The sequence below is a fragment of the Hirundo rustica genome, chromosome 13, assembly GCF_015227805.2.
Source record: "Hirundo rustica isolate bHirRus1 chromosome 13, bHirRus1.pri.v3, whole genome shotgun sequence".
Taxonomy (NCBI): Eukaryota; Metazoa; Chordata; class Aves; order Passeriformes; family Hirundinidae; genus Hirundo; species Hirundo rustica.
In genome coordinates, this window is record NC_053462.1 from 845,799 (window position 1) to 858,881 (window position 13,083).

The 13,083-nt window shown below is 44.5% G+C and overlaps 1 protein-coding gene across 6 annotated transcripts in view; it reads left to right on the forward strand.

Moving 5' to 3' along the window:
* TMEM266 (transmembrane protein 266) overlaps positions 1-13,083 on the forward strand; it is an 89,306-nt gene that overhangs the window by 51,573 nt on the left and 24,650 nt on the right. For all 6 annotated transcript variants that reach the window (XM_040076982.2, XM_040076985.2, XM_040076981.1 and 3 more), the window contains 3 exons: positions 5,236-5,292; positions 7,031-7,169; positions 8,617-8,732. In XM_040076982.2, coding sequence (XP_039932916.1) covers positions 5,236-5,292; positions 7,031-7,169; positions 8,617-8,732 — 312 coding nt within the window. The remainder of the gene's footprint in view (positions 1-5,235; positions 5,293-7,030; positions 7,170-8,616; positions 8,733-13,083) is intronic.

A 13,083-nucleotide genomic window follows, 5' to 3' on the forward strand; every position in this document is an offset into this window, starting at 1 on the left:
TGTGTAATAAATTAGCTTTTAGCAGAAGAAAAATGTATTTCTGATATAACTGAAAAATATATGTGTTAAGGACTTTCTAATTAAAAGATTTCCAGTCAAAAAACGTTAAAGCTTGTTCTTCCAAGTACAAAAAAACCAAGTTGTCAGTACTTTCCTTTAACAGCAGACTACTCACACTGATACTTAATGCTTTTTTTCAAATCTGTATTCAAAGATGCAGAATGCCTGTGGTGTAATGCAAAACTCTGTGTGTGCATTTGATACATGCTTGCACATCAGTAGGAAACAGCAGTGCTACTCCAGTTTTTCCCTTTTTCTTGTACTTAAAAATGGTAGAGTTGTGACTAACATTGGTTTTGTCTGTGATGAATGTTTCACAGTTGCAATTCTCTTCTAATCCATATGCATCTCTCACTTTGGACCTTGAACAGTAGGTAGGAATTTTCCTAGATTATTAATTTCTGTCTGTGTTTTTTGCAGATTCTGCTACAGTTCCTCTTTTTAAAGTTCTGTACAGAGACAATATACAATCAAAAGCAATATATATGTATGTGCTTGAAACGTATTTTTGTTTCAAATCGATTGCTTTGGAAAAAATACTGAAGTGTTTTATATATAAGAAATACCAATGGTTTCATTTGCAGTCCAAGTATTTATTATACTGAGCAATCAAGGAGGTGCCCAGTATAGTCCACATTTCTTTGGTTCCACCTCTTCTGGGTGAGAGCTGTGGCAGTAGCAGTGGATGTTCTCTCTCTCTCTGCCAGGGACACACAAAGGCAGAGTGGGGACACCCGGAGCTGGTTTGGAGCTCTGTTGGCACGGGCTGGCCCAGGGGCACCGCAGTGGCCAGGCTGGGGCTCACTCGGGTCACCAAGGACAGACTGCCTTGCCTGGCTCTTGGCACGTCAGTGGTGGGGGTGTTTTTTAAGTGACAGTGCTGTGGTGCACAGCTTGAAGAGCTTCCATACAGAAAAAGTGTTTGCAAAGCTTACCCCCAGTTGTGCCTGCTGGTTCTGAAGGGTGCTGGGATGGGATGGGAGCTGGCTTATCCCACCCTTCCACTCACCTTCCTGCAGTGTCTGCTCTAGCTGAGAGCCAAGGTGCTGATCATCTCGGCACGCCTTACTGGATACCCACACCCAATCCTGCAGGGTGTCTGCCAAGTAGACTTCCAGTCACTGCTGACTTGTGCTGATTCACAGCAGCAGGGCGACAGTGAAAACATTTGTGTTAGTTCCCAGCCCTTGGAACTGCGCACACCTGTTAACATGGCAGTAGCAAAGTCTGATTTAAATTCTGCAGTCAGGAATTAAAAAGGCAGGAAGGAAAATCCTTCTTATATTCCCTCAACAGTCCGATGTTAAATCATATTTATGGTTGTGAGGCGGTGTTTCAGTTCTCTTTGTGCAAATATGCTTCATTTGGATGAAAATACCTTTGTGCACACCTGTCCAAAGGCAGTTTCTGTAAAGGTGTTAAGTGCTCTGCCATCCTCTATTAGTTGCTCATTAACCTGGCACTTCATAAATACTGCCTGAGCGTAACACAGCATGAGCTGTGCTCTCAGCAGGGTGGCTGTAGCAAAGGTGGTGCCCCGAGGTTGTCCTCGTGTTTCTGCATGGCTGCCTGCTGTGGAACCTGTGTGGCCCCCAGGTGACTGACACAGCTGGACTGAGGGCTCACAAGAAACTTGTACTTCAGCATTTTGTGCAGCTCCTCGGTGGGCAGTGAGGGAGATGCTGGCAGAGGAGCTGGGATGCTTTTGCCTGGCAGAATTCAGCTCGGGAGCTGAGCTGAGGCTGCAGGAGTGCCTTGGCTGTCAGCAGCATGTGTACTTACTGAGGCTGCAGGAGTGCCTGGGCTGTCAGCAGCATGTGTACATCCTGAGGCTGCAGGAGTGCCTTGGCTGTCAGCAGCATGTGTACTTACTGAGGCTGCAGGAGTGCCTGGGCTGTCAGCAGCATGTGTACATCCTGAGGCTGCAGGAGTGCCTTGGCTGTCAGCAGCATGTGTACTTACTGAGGCTGCAGGAGTGCCTGGGCTGTCAGCAGCATGTGTACTTACTGAGGCTGCAGGAGTGCCTGGGCTGTCAGTGGCATGTGTACTTACTGAGGCTGCAGGAGTGCCTGGGCTGTCAGCAGCATGTGTACTTACTGAGGCTGCAGGAGTGCCTGGGCTGTCAGTGGCATGTGTACTTACTGAGGCTGCAGGAGTGCCTCGGCTGTCAGCAGCATGTGTACTTACTGAGGCTGCAGGAGTGCCTGGGCTGTCAGCAGCAGGTGTACGTACTGAGGCTGCAGGAGTGCCTTGGCTGTCAGCAGCATGTGTACTTACTGAGGCTGCAGGAGTGCCTCGGCTGTCAGCAGCATGTGTACTTACTGAGGCTGCAGGAGTGCCTGGGCTGTCAGCAGCAGGTGTACGTGCTGAGGCTGCAGGAGTGCCTTGGCTGTCAGCAGCATGTGTACGTACTGAGGCTGCAGGAGTGCCTGGGCTGTCAGCAGCATGTGTACTTACTGAGGCTGCAGGAGTGCCTGGGCTGTCAGCAGCATGTGTACATCCTGAGGCTGCAGGAGTGCCTGGGCTGTCAGCAGCATGTGTACGTACTGAGGCTGCAGGAGTGCCTGGGCTGTCAGCAGCATGTGTACATCCTGAGGCTGCAGGAGTGCCTGGGCTGTCAGCAGCATGTGTACGTACTGAGGCTGCAGGAGTGCCTGGGCTGCTGTCAGCAGCATGTGTACATCCTGAGGCTGCAGGAGTGCCTGGGCTGTCAGCAGCATGTGTACGTACTGAGGCTGCAGGAGTGCCTGGGCTGTCAGCAGCAATGTGTACGTACTGAGGCTGCAGGAGTGCCTGGGCTGTCAGCAGCATGTGTACTTACTGAGGCTGCAGGAGTGCCTCGGCTGTCAGCAGCATGTGTACTTACTGAGGCTGCAGGAGTGCCTGGGCTGTCAGCAGCATGTGTACTTACTGAGGCTGCAGGAGTGCCTTGGCTGGCAGCAGCATGTGTACTTACTGAGGCTGCAGGAGTGCCTGGGCTGTCAGCAGCATGTGTACGTACTGAGGCTGCAGGAGTGCCTTGGCTGTCAGCAGCATGTGTACGTACTGAGGCTGCAGGAGTGCCTCGGCTGTCAGCAGCAAGTGTACTTACACCCTGTGCCTGTGTCACATCACATTGTGTGGCCAGTTTGGGGTCATTAAGGGACTTGAGCACCAGCACTTGTGACACACTGTCCCTCACGGAGCAGCGGCTCCGTCCACCCGAGCGGTCAGATGGGCAGCACACCTCTGCATCCCGGGAACCAGAGGAGCGGCAAAGGGGGATTTCCCCTTTCTGAGGAAGACTGAGGAAGGAGTCTGACTCAGCTGGAGGGGAAATTCCAGCTTTATTCAATCCCTGCTGGGACCTCTGCGCCCCAGGGGACCTCCTCCAGCAGAGCCCCTGGGGCACTGAGCTCTTAAATGCAGGGGAGGGACCAAGGGAGGAGACAAACCACCATCCGATGGGGGACAAGGTGGGAGTGGAAAAAGGGTGGAGGGACATTTAAAGAAACCAATGGGAACATAAAGGGAGGAACCTCCTTGGCTCCTGCCCTATCACTCGATGCCCTTACCCGAACTCTCTAGAAGCCGGGAGGAACAAACAAATGACAGGCAGGGCCTGTAGGAGGGGACTGGGAGGAATGTGGGAGGATTGACAGGGAAGGGGGGCAGGGACAAACCTTGGAACATAACATTTCCTCAGGAGAATAGGGGAGTGGAGAACAAACCATTCCAACGAAAATAAATAACATAAAATACAATACAAAAATAAATAACACAGAGCACAATGCAACACACTTGTGCATCTCTTCCTCCACATAATAAATAAACCTTGGGGAGATATAGGTTATTCTGGAGAGAGCCTTACTCCCGTGCTGCGTTTGTAAACTGCTTTGGAAGTATGATGTTTTCAGGAGTACAGCAGCATTGGTGCATCTTGCTGTCTGTGTAGAGTCTCATCATTTTTTGTAGAGGAAAGAGGATGCTGCGTTTTGTCTTCTGGCTCCTCCCTTTCTTTGCCGGCCTTGGCCTGTGCCTTTGCATCCCCCATTTCTGAGAGGTGTGGGGGTTGGCAAAACCACGCATGGGAACACTGCTGAGCAATTCAGTATTCTTCTGCAGTAGGTACTGCTGGACTGTTTGGCATAAATTCAGAGTTGCTTGGGGTTTAATACTTGTGTTTGTAATGAAGAGGAGGTAGATGTGGTCCTCAGAGTCACATTTTTCTGCACAATTCTGGGCATGGTCACCCCTCACAGAGTAGGCCTGCTGAGCACTAGGTCCTCTTGCTGCTCTTTATTGGAGAAAGCAGCATTTTGGTGGTCTTTGTAAGGTTCCCAGCAGCAGGTAGACTCCTCATGTCTGTCAAAATCAGACCTTGTTGCTGTTGGCAGGAAGCATCTCTATCAATTAGGCTTTTATGTGAGTTCAGTATCAATCACAAGTTGACTGGTGGATTTTTTTTTTATTATTATGTCTTCTTAAAACCAAATTAAAAATTAGGAAAGGTGCCGTTGGATTTTTTAATGGAAATTCACCATTGGTTCATTCTGTGTTCTTTCTTTATTCCTCTTTTTTAGCTGTTGAGGCTACTTAATACTGTTTTGCTTCACAGGGAAGGATCACAGAGATATTTTTTTCTCCTTTATCCCATGACTTTCCCGGGATCTCATAATAGAGCGACTGCCTTTGACTCCAGTGAAGAGCATCTGCTCTTCAGGCTGATGAAATATCAGTACCCTTAGGCATCAGGACAGGACAGGGCCTCTTCTCTTAGAAAATCTGTTAGCACTGGCATATCAAAGACGGCCAGAAAAGAGAATTTTCCCCTGTTCTGACTGAGGGGACCTCATGGTGGATAATTCATAGGATTGGGTCAGGAGGGTGGAGAGGGTTGGTAATCTAAATCACACAAATCTGGAAGCAAAATTTTAGGTAGATGGAAAACTGATGAGCATTTGAACTTGGAACTTGTTTGTGGAGGTTTTAGTAAGTCAATATAGTGGCTGGGAAGCAATATCTGCTTTTTAAATATAGAAATTCAGCTATTTCTAGAACCTGATTATTATTTAGGAGAAATGTGTAATGCTTAAATAATATAAAAAATTATTCCCTAAATAGGCAAAGGACTAAACGTTTATCTAAGACTGCAGAAACACTCATAATCTTTTTTCCCCCAATCTGTTTTACTAGACTATTTTGAGGATTGTGGTCCTTGGCATATGGGATTACATTGAAAACAAAATAGAGGTAAGCTCTCTCTTGGTACTGTTTTCCAGGCAGCCCCAGCAAGACCATGAAGAACTGCTGTGGATGGCTTCATAATTAACCTGGTGCAGTGCAGTATCTTTTAAGGGAGATAAATGCACACGTTCTTCTCATTATGTATTATCCATAGCTGAATGACGCAGTCTCTTTTTCTGTGAGAGACTCAGAAGATTGCAATATTTGAAAATATTTTATGAAGAGAGGGATTTGTCCTTTTGCTCTTTGTGTGCCTGTTGTTGTTAGAGCTGTGCTGGTCTAACTGGTGATACTGCTACCCTGAGATGTGAAAATTGTCACCTGAGTTTTATATCCCATTGCCATAATTGAGTTGAAGTTAGTTGAGTTAGTTAAAAAATTGCATGTATTTTCCTGATAGTCAGTACTAGTTTGGCAAAATGTCCATTTTTATTGTGAAATTGTTTTGATAAACACTGTAATTAGTACCTCAAATTAAAAATTAGGTAGAATGTGTATACTCCTGTAGAGAAAGAAAAGGAAATTTGTGTGTTAGAAATAATACATAATCCAAATCTGAGCAGAAATCTGGAGATGGGGAAAATTAAAAGCTCTTTCTTGATACTGCCTCATAAATCACTACTGTGCTGGAAGAACCGGAAGACAGTCTGGGTGTTCTTGGAGCTTAAGCAATCTAGAGACTTGCATATTTTTATAATGAAGTTGTAAACATTTTAACTTGTTTTGCTAAAAAAGTGAAATGAAACTTAAATAGTTGATCGGGGGTTTCTTTTTATTAAGGCTAAATGCAGCAGTTTCTGATAATTCATTTTGGTAATTTGGAATAGTGGTATTTTTTACTGTCCACCGAGTTGCAGTAAGAAGTAATGCTTTTCAATATGCTGAATTTTTATACACAGTTCTGAATAAGTAGTTCTTACAAAAATCCATGCCTGGCCTCTTTATGCAAGCAGTTAATCAATGGGCCATGGCAGCAGGGGAGGGTGTCAGCAGGAATGAGAACATGGTGCTCTGTTCTACCCTGCTAGGCCAGTGTGGGACGGGCACAGCACTGCTGCCACTTTGCTCTGAAACACATTCTCTGGCTCATTTCTGTCCAATGCTTTGTACAATTGCTTTTTCTGATCTAATCCCAATGCTGCCAGTGTCACATAAATCATTCTGAGCGGTCCCAATTGTCAAACTCCTTGCAAGCCTCGCTGCCCCATGAAAGTGAGAGCAGGCACTCGTTCTGTCTAGGTGCACAGCCGTTCCCACTCGTGTTGTGTAGCCAGGACATGGCCGAGAGCCATCAAGTCTCTTGGCTCCATCTTTTTCTACTTGTCTTCTTGATCTCTTCATTTAGACAGGAAGATCTATGGGTAGGGACTGCATTTTATTTTGAGATGACATTATGCCAAGTAACAAGTAATAAATACCAGCGATGATAAAACTATGGCTGTAATAACATTTAGACTATCACTTCTCCTTGGGGATTTTGGCCAGTATTTCTAAATACCTTTCTCTCCCCCTGCCCTTCCACCACAATTTATCTCTCCTCACCTCATAAAAAGCACTGAGGAATTCTGTTGTGCTGCCTAAATAGGATGCAGCCTCTCTGTGGCTTGGCCACCTCTCATTCCCTTTCAAATAGGTACCATAATTGCATTTCTTTTGGGCAAAGAGGGAGTCCTTCAAGAGTTCAAAGAGGAACGGCAGGGATATGATTTTAAGGAAAGATTTGAAAAAGCTGATTTCTCTCTAGGTGTTTGATGGTGCTGTCATAATCTTGTCCTTGGCACCAATGGTGGCCTCAACAGTGGCTAACGGCCCCAGCAGCCCGTGGGATGCTATCAGCCTTATCATCACACTGCGCATATGGAGAGTGAAGAGGATCATTGATGGTGAGTGGGGACTCAGTTTGTGACTCCAAGCATTACCTGGCAGGCTGGGAAAAAGAGGTTTCAAAAATACAGAGAGAGTGGTTGCTAGCACTGTTCCTGTCATTGTCCTTTCTCTTACATTTTGCTAGCACTGAGCAGAAAAGAGTTATGACTCCCATGGAGGAGAGTAGGTCTGGAGATCATGGCTGTACCTCCTGCTCCTTGGGAGCCTTTATAATTCATTGGTTTGTTTTCCTGTTAGGCACCTTCCCATCCCCTGTCCTGTAACGTAAATGCCCCAGCCTGTCTCTTGCCACCAGATATCATTCCCGATTCTGCAAAATAATTGATTCCAGTCTGCTTTGCTGATATTTGCCGCAGTCGCCCCATAACCATACAGCCAGCTCTGTCTTGGGACTTTGTTTTCTAAGTTCTTGTCAGTAAATAAGTTTTATGTCAGATTCCAGGAGGATTTCCTTGCCCTGGGGATTCCCAGCTCTCTATCCTGGAAGTGAAGTGTATGTCGGTGGTGGTTTGCACAGACCTCTGTGGGGATGTTCCAGGGGAGATGAAAAGGCTCCAGCAAGTGAAAGTTGCAGAGAGCAGTCTCGGTGGCTGGGCCTGGGAGCAAGGACTTTAGTGTAGGTTACTGTGTGCTCAGCCGCTTCAGGCAGCTTAGGGGAAAGAAATAAATGAATGATCATTTTGCTCATGTGTGAAAAATCAGAGTTCAGTTTTTATTTTGGGTTTAAATGCCCAGGAAACTCTGTATTCAGAGTTCAGGACGTGTCATAGCCCTCTGATTGAAGCAAAAAAGAAAATGTCAGGGTTTTGTGTAGCTTCAGAAAACATTATTTGCAGTATGTATTGACCAGCTTTTCTGATCACTCTGAGTTTGCAATAGTTAAGACAGGAGCCATTCAGAAAACATACTGAAAACTGGGCTGTAGCTTGAAAAGCTATAGAAGATAAATGCCCTTTTTGTTTCTTCAAAATATCTTTCTTAGTCTGCTGTGTCCATTAAGGGCTGATTCCTTACCACAGAGTCTAGGAATTAAATAGTTAGGGCTCTGGAATAGTTTTTTTCCTGAGGGAGCTGTGCTGTTCAGGTTCAGAGGGAATGGGACTGACTCCTAGAGTCAGAAAATCCTCCTACCCAGCAATTCAGGAAATCTGTGGTAAGCACTGGGGAAGAGCTGTACTAGCGTGGAATCTGGGAAGAGCAGACAGCATGCATTTCAGTTCAGCCAGGCAGATGGAGGTCTGAGCAAACAGTATCTAGACACTGCATTTCCTATGTTAGAAACCCTTCCCTGGAAAAAGTTCTCCAGTGCTGCTCCTATTAGAAATACTCCATTTCTCTAGATGCAGGGGAAAGGGATGATGCTCTTTGGCCTGTAAAGGTTTACTCTTTGTTAAAAAACCAAATCACAGCTGGGTTGCTTTAAGTTTTATTTGTGTTTTCCAGCATATGTCCTTCCAGTGAAAGTGGAGATGGAGATGATGATTCAGCAATATGAGAAGGCAAAAGTTATTCAAGATGAGCAGCTGGAAAGACTAACCCAGATCTGCCAAGAACAAGGGGTAAAGTTCAGTTATGTCTTTATTTACACATATCTTGTCAAGGCAAATCAAACAGTTCATGTACTTCGCTGCAAGCTGAGCTTTGAGAAGCACCACTGGGACTTGTGCTCTGGGGTGACAGGTCTCAGTGCTAAGGAAGCATTAGCTGCAGCCAGGATATTGTCAGCATGGTATTTGTCAAACAGCAGTCAGCTGCCTCTGCTGCTGGGCTTGTGTTTTCAGAGGTGAGGAAAACAAATGTGAGCAACAGAAAATTAATGGTTCCAGTAGGTCATTTGTTGTATGAGTACAGCTAGCTTGACACAGTACTAACATACAAAAGCCATTGCTGGAGACTGCAGCTAGTAGTCCTAGGAAAAGGAAGTGCAGTTAAAAACAAATCAATTTCCCTGCTTTAAATGCAAAAGGCGACTTCCCTGTAGCTCAGTCAGAGGTTCTTGGCAAGCTCAAAATGTTGCAGTAGAAGCTTCTAGTTCCTGGAAGCAAGTCAAGATTTAAGACTCTTCCCAGGCCCCCAAATGTTCAGTGATTCAGTCTAGAGGTAAGGGAAGGTGAAGTTTGAAATATCTCAGATGAATATATTTTACATGAAAATGGTGTAAAACCATTTTTGGGGCAACGAGCCAGGAGTTTTTGCCATTTGTCTTATGCAAATGGGTTCTTGACTAACTTGCTGTAAAGTAGAAAGCAGGGATGGATGTTGAGGCTCAGGATAAGTGAGTGCCGAGGTGGCCATCAGACCACAACAGGATGATCCCCAGGTGATTTACTTCTTGTTTCGGTGAACTATGAGATATCCTCCAGATAAATCCTGGAGATTTCTAGCTTCAGCTACCCCTCCTGGCTTGTGGCAGGTACTTTTGAAATACAAAACCATCAATATTTAGGTCCCCAACTGGATTTTTAGGTTTAGGTCCAGGTCTCCTGGATCTCAGCCTAGGATTCTGTGATGAACTGCTGGTGGTGGTGAGTTGCCTTGTCTGTGTGATGGATTAGGAGGAGCTGTAGACACTGTGTTATTTCATAACACTGGTTTTGAGTCGCTTACATTAACCTTAACAAAGTTCTAAACCTAAGGCTTGGCTTCTGCCAAGAGTTACTAAGTGCCAACTCTGTAAGTGTCTTTGGTGGCAAAACTACAGTCCTCTTCATAGCACCTTTGCACGATGATACTTTGTGATTTGGGTCTGTCAAGGTTGTGAAATTGCCAGGTAAGTGGTATCCACCCCATTTTACAAGGGAGAGGTTCTCTCTTCACCAAACTCATTAAGCAAAGTAGTGATTTCTTGAGTCCCAGTGCAGTATTTTGTCTGTTAGACCATACTAAAGGTCTTGACAGTCATAAATTGTAAAATATTTGTTTTTAGGAACTTTGCTATACAGCCAGATAACACTCTCAATCTCTAAAAAATTTTTGGTGTTACTGTTTCATAGTCTGAGTAAAGTAGGCTCATTATCCCAGATGGGGTTCAGGAACAGCTCTTGCTGCTCTTCACTCTGAGCCAGGTACTCCTGAATGTCTGACCAGAGTAGCCCTAAATCTGAGCTCTGATGGTTATAACAACCAAAGAAATACTGCATTGGGAGAGGAGTAAATCTGAGAGAGCAGAGCAGGTTCTCTTGCAGCTTCCATGTGTCATCTGCTGTGGAAAAATACAGTCTATAGAAAGATGACAGCATTCATATCCCTCTAACTGGCCTGACTTGCTGCCAAACAACCATCTCAGCTGTATAATGTCAGGTAAATGTACTCATTTGCTGCAGCTAGCAACATAAGACATTGACATGAGTACTGCATCCTTTATTTGTAAATTATTAACTTCATAATTCAGTCAAGAACAACTTGTCAGCATTATAATATTCACATTAACATTGTGTATGGCATCTGATGGGAAAAACGGCTCCTAATGGTATTTAATGTCTAAAATTCTGCCAGGTTTTTGCTTTTTAGTTTGATCATCTTTCCTGAGCTTTCTAAGGGATTGCTTGTTCATGGTGTTGTGTGTGTGCTTGTCTGTTTTTGAGGGAAGGCTTGCCCGGCTGTGCCCAGAGCAGAGCAGCAGCCAGGAGGATTCCAGGCTGCCCTGTGTGTGTGGTGCCAGCTCTGCCAGGGCAGGTAGGCAGAGCAGACAAGTCACCGTGGTTCCCTGCAGCCCAGCAGTGGAGGCAGGCACCGATTCACCCTGTGCTGCACCTTTGTGACCTCAGTGGTGATTTGCATTTATTCAGCAGTTAGAGACGGGGTTGAGAATATTCCTGTTGAAAAGGTTTGCCAGTGCTTCCTTTCCTGAGATCCTGTGTTCAGTTTCTTACTGCTTTGCTGCTGCTCAGGCAATTGGGGTTAGAATTCTCAGGGTCTGGCATATTCTGCAGATGAAATTATCTTGAAAGTTTCAAGCAAAGTATTAATAATTTCATTAGAGGAATTGGGAAAAATAGTTAGCCTGTTTTGCTTGGGATTTAAAACAAAAATAATTGGTGGCTGGTTCTCTGAGAAGTCCCATGCTGATTTGAAGCTGGTGCTTAGTGCTAGGCAGACAAAACCAGAATTTCTGTTTTAAAAATTAAAAGCAGGAAAGATACAACCTCCCTTCATCTTTTTGAATTATCTTTCTTTTGTTAGTTGCGGGGTTTTTTGACCAGTGGTGGGGTAGCACAACTATAAAGTACATTTCCATTCCTGCCTGACGTTGGAGATGTACTTTTGCAAACATGGAAACTCTTTCCACATGTTGCTTTTTGGCTAGCTGTACACCAGAATATATTTATTAATCGTATTTGCACAGGCCACCACTTTGTTCTCCATAGTACCCCACTGCAACTGTTTGGATAGTTTGCTTTTTATTTATTCTCCACTGGCCAAAAAAGAAGTTGTTAAACAGGAATGGAGCATGTAGGATTTCTAAAAATGGATAAAGGTAAAAGAAGTCTCACTGCAGTCACTGTCAAAAATACGCAGAGTATGTTGCTGATGGTTTTATCAGAATAACTTAAATTGCAAAACAAAGTTCTGAAGTTTCATTAGCTACAATTTCCAGTCAGGGAAGATTGTTTTTTTCCTCTGGAATCACCTGTGAAGGAATTTCCATTAGTGATTGATAGTAGAAATACTTATTGGATCTTCTCTGCTTAGCTTTCATAGGAGTAATTCAGCTGAACACAGCCCAGCCAAGAGTATGTGCTCAGCCTTAAAACACCAGAGCTCCTTTCCTGTTGGTTCCTCTAGAACTGGGGTTTTCATCATTCTTAACACTGCAACAACTATGAAAGCTGTAATTTCTTTATCTTGGAATGTAATTTGTACAACAGCTGCCAGTTTAATGACAGGGCTATTTAGCTGGTAAAATTACCTATTGGAGAAATAAAGTATGCTATCCTCTTGCAATAATTTTAATTTATTTCTAACTACCAGTCATTTTCTTGGTGGATGGAAGGCAGCCAAGGTCATCCCGTGTTTTATTCTACCCGTAAATCATTAGTTTGCAACTGTCTTCTGATTTTTATTGTTACCAACAATGGCTGAACTAATGGAAATAAACATTGGATTGTATCCCAGTGGCAGATGAGTTTTAGGGCAGAGCATTCTGTACAGACAGCACTAATAGAATTGAGCAAAGTTATTGCTCCTGCATTAGACACAAGTAAGCTTCTGGCTAAAATGTTCATTGATCTCTCAGAAACTATGTCTGTCTTACTCTGTTGTTAGACCATTAAAGGGGAGTACTCCATGACTCACTAAGACTCTTTTCGAGTCTTTCATGTGTATTATAAAATATCAGCTAGGATGGGTGGCCCCCTTCATAAAACCAGGCATGTAAAAGGAGATGTTATCTAGAGCTCGGGGTAGATCTGTCCATATACCTGCTTAGAAATAATCACCTAATGCATTATTTGAGTGAGGAAGTGCACAGGAGTGCCCCATAATTCTTTCTGGTTTGCTTCTTGACAAAACATGGCCAGGTTTGTACTGCAAGAGGACATGTAACAGATTTTGAAAATGGTAAGTTTAGATTTCCCATGGGTGAAGTTTCTCTTCATGCCAGACAATCTAGTTACTCATTCTTCTATAAAGTGTTCTGTATCTCCCTTTTTCTTGGTAGTGAGGGTGTTACCACATCAGCCACGTGGATTACACCTTTGTTGCTGTCTTCAGCTCCATTGTGGTGGGGTGTACCCAGAACTTCTCTGAGGTGCACGGTGACAGTACATGGAATGTGCAAACTGCCTGTGAAGTACAATAACAAAAGTTTTTGTTGTGAGAATGGGCAAGCACTGGAACATCTTGCCAGGGAGGTGGTGCTGTGTACATAGCCTGGAGATAGAATTTTAGAGGACAGGCTTTCAGCAGCCT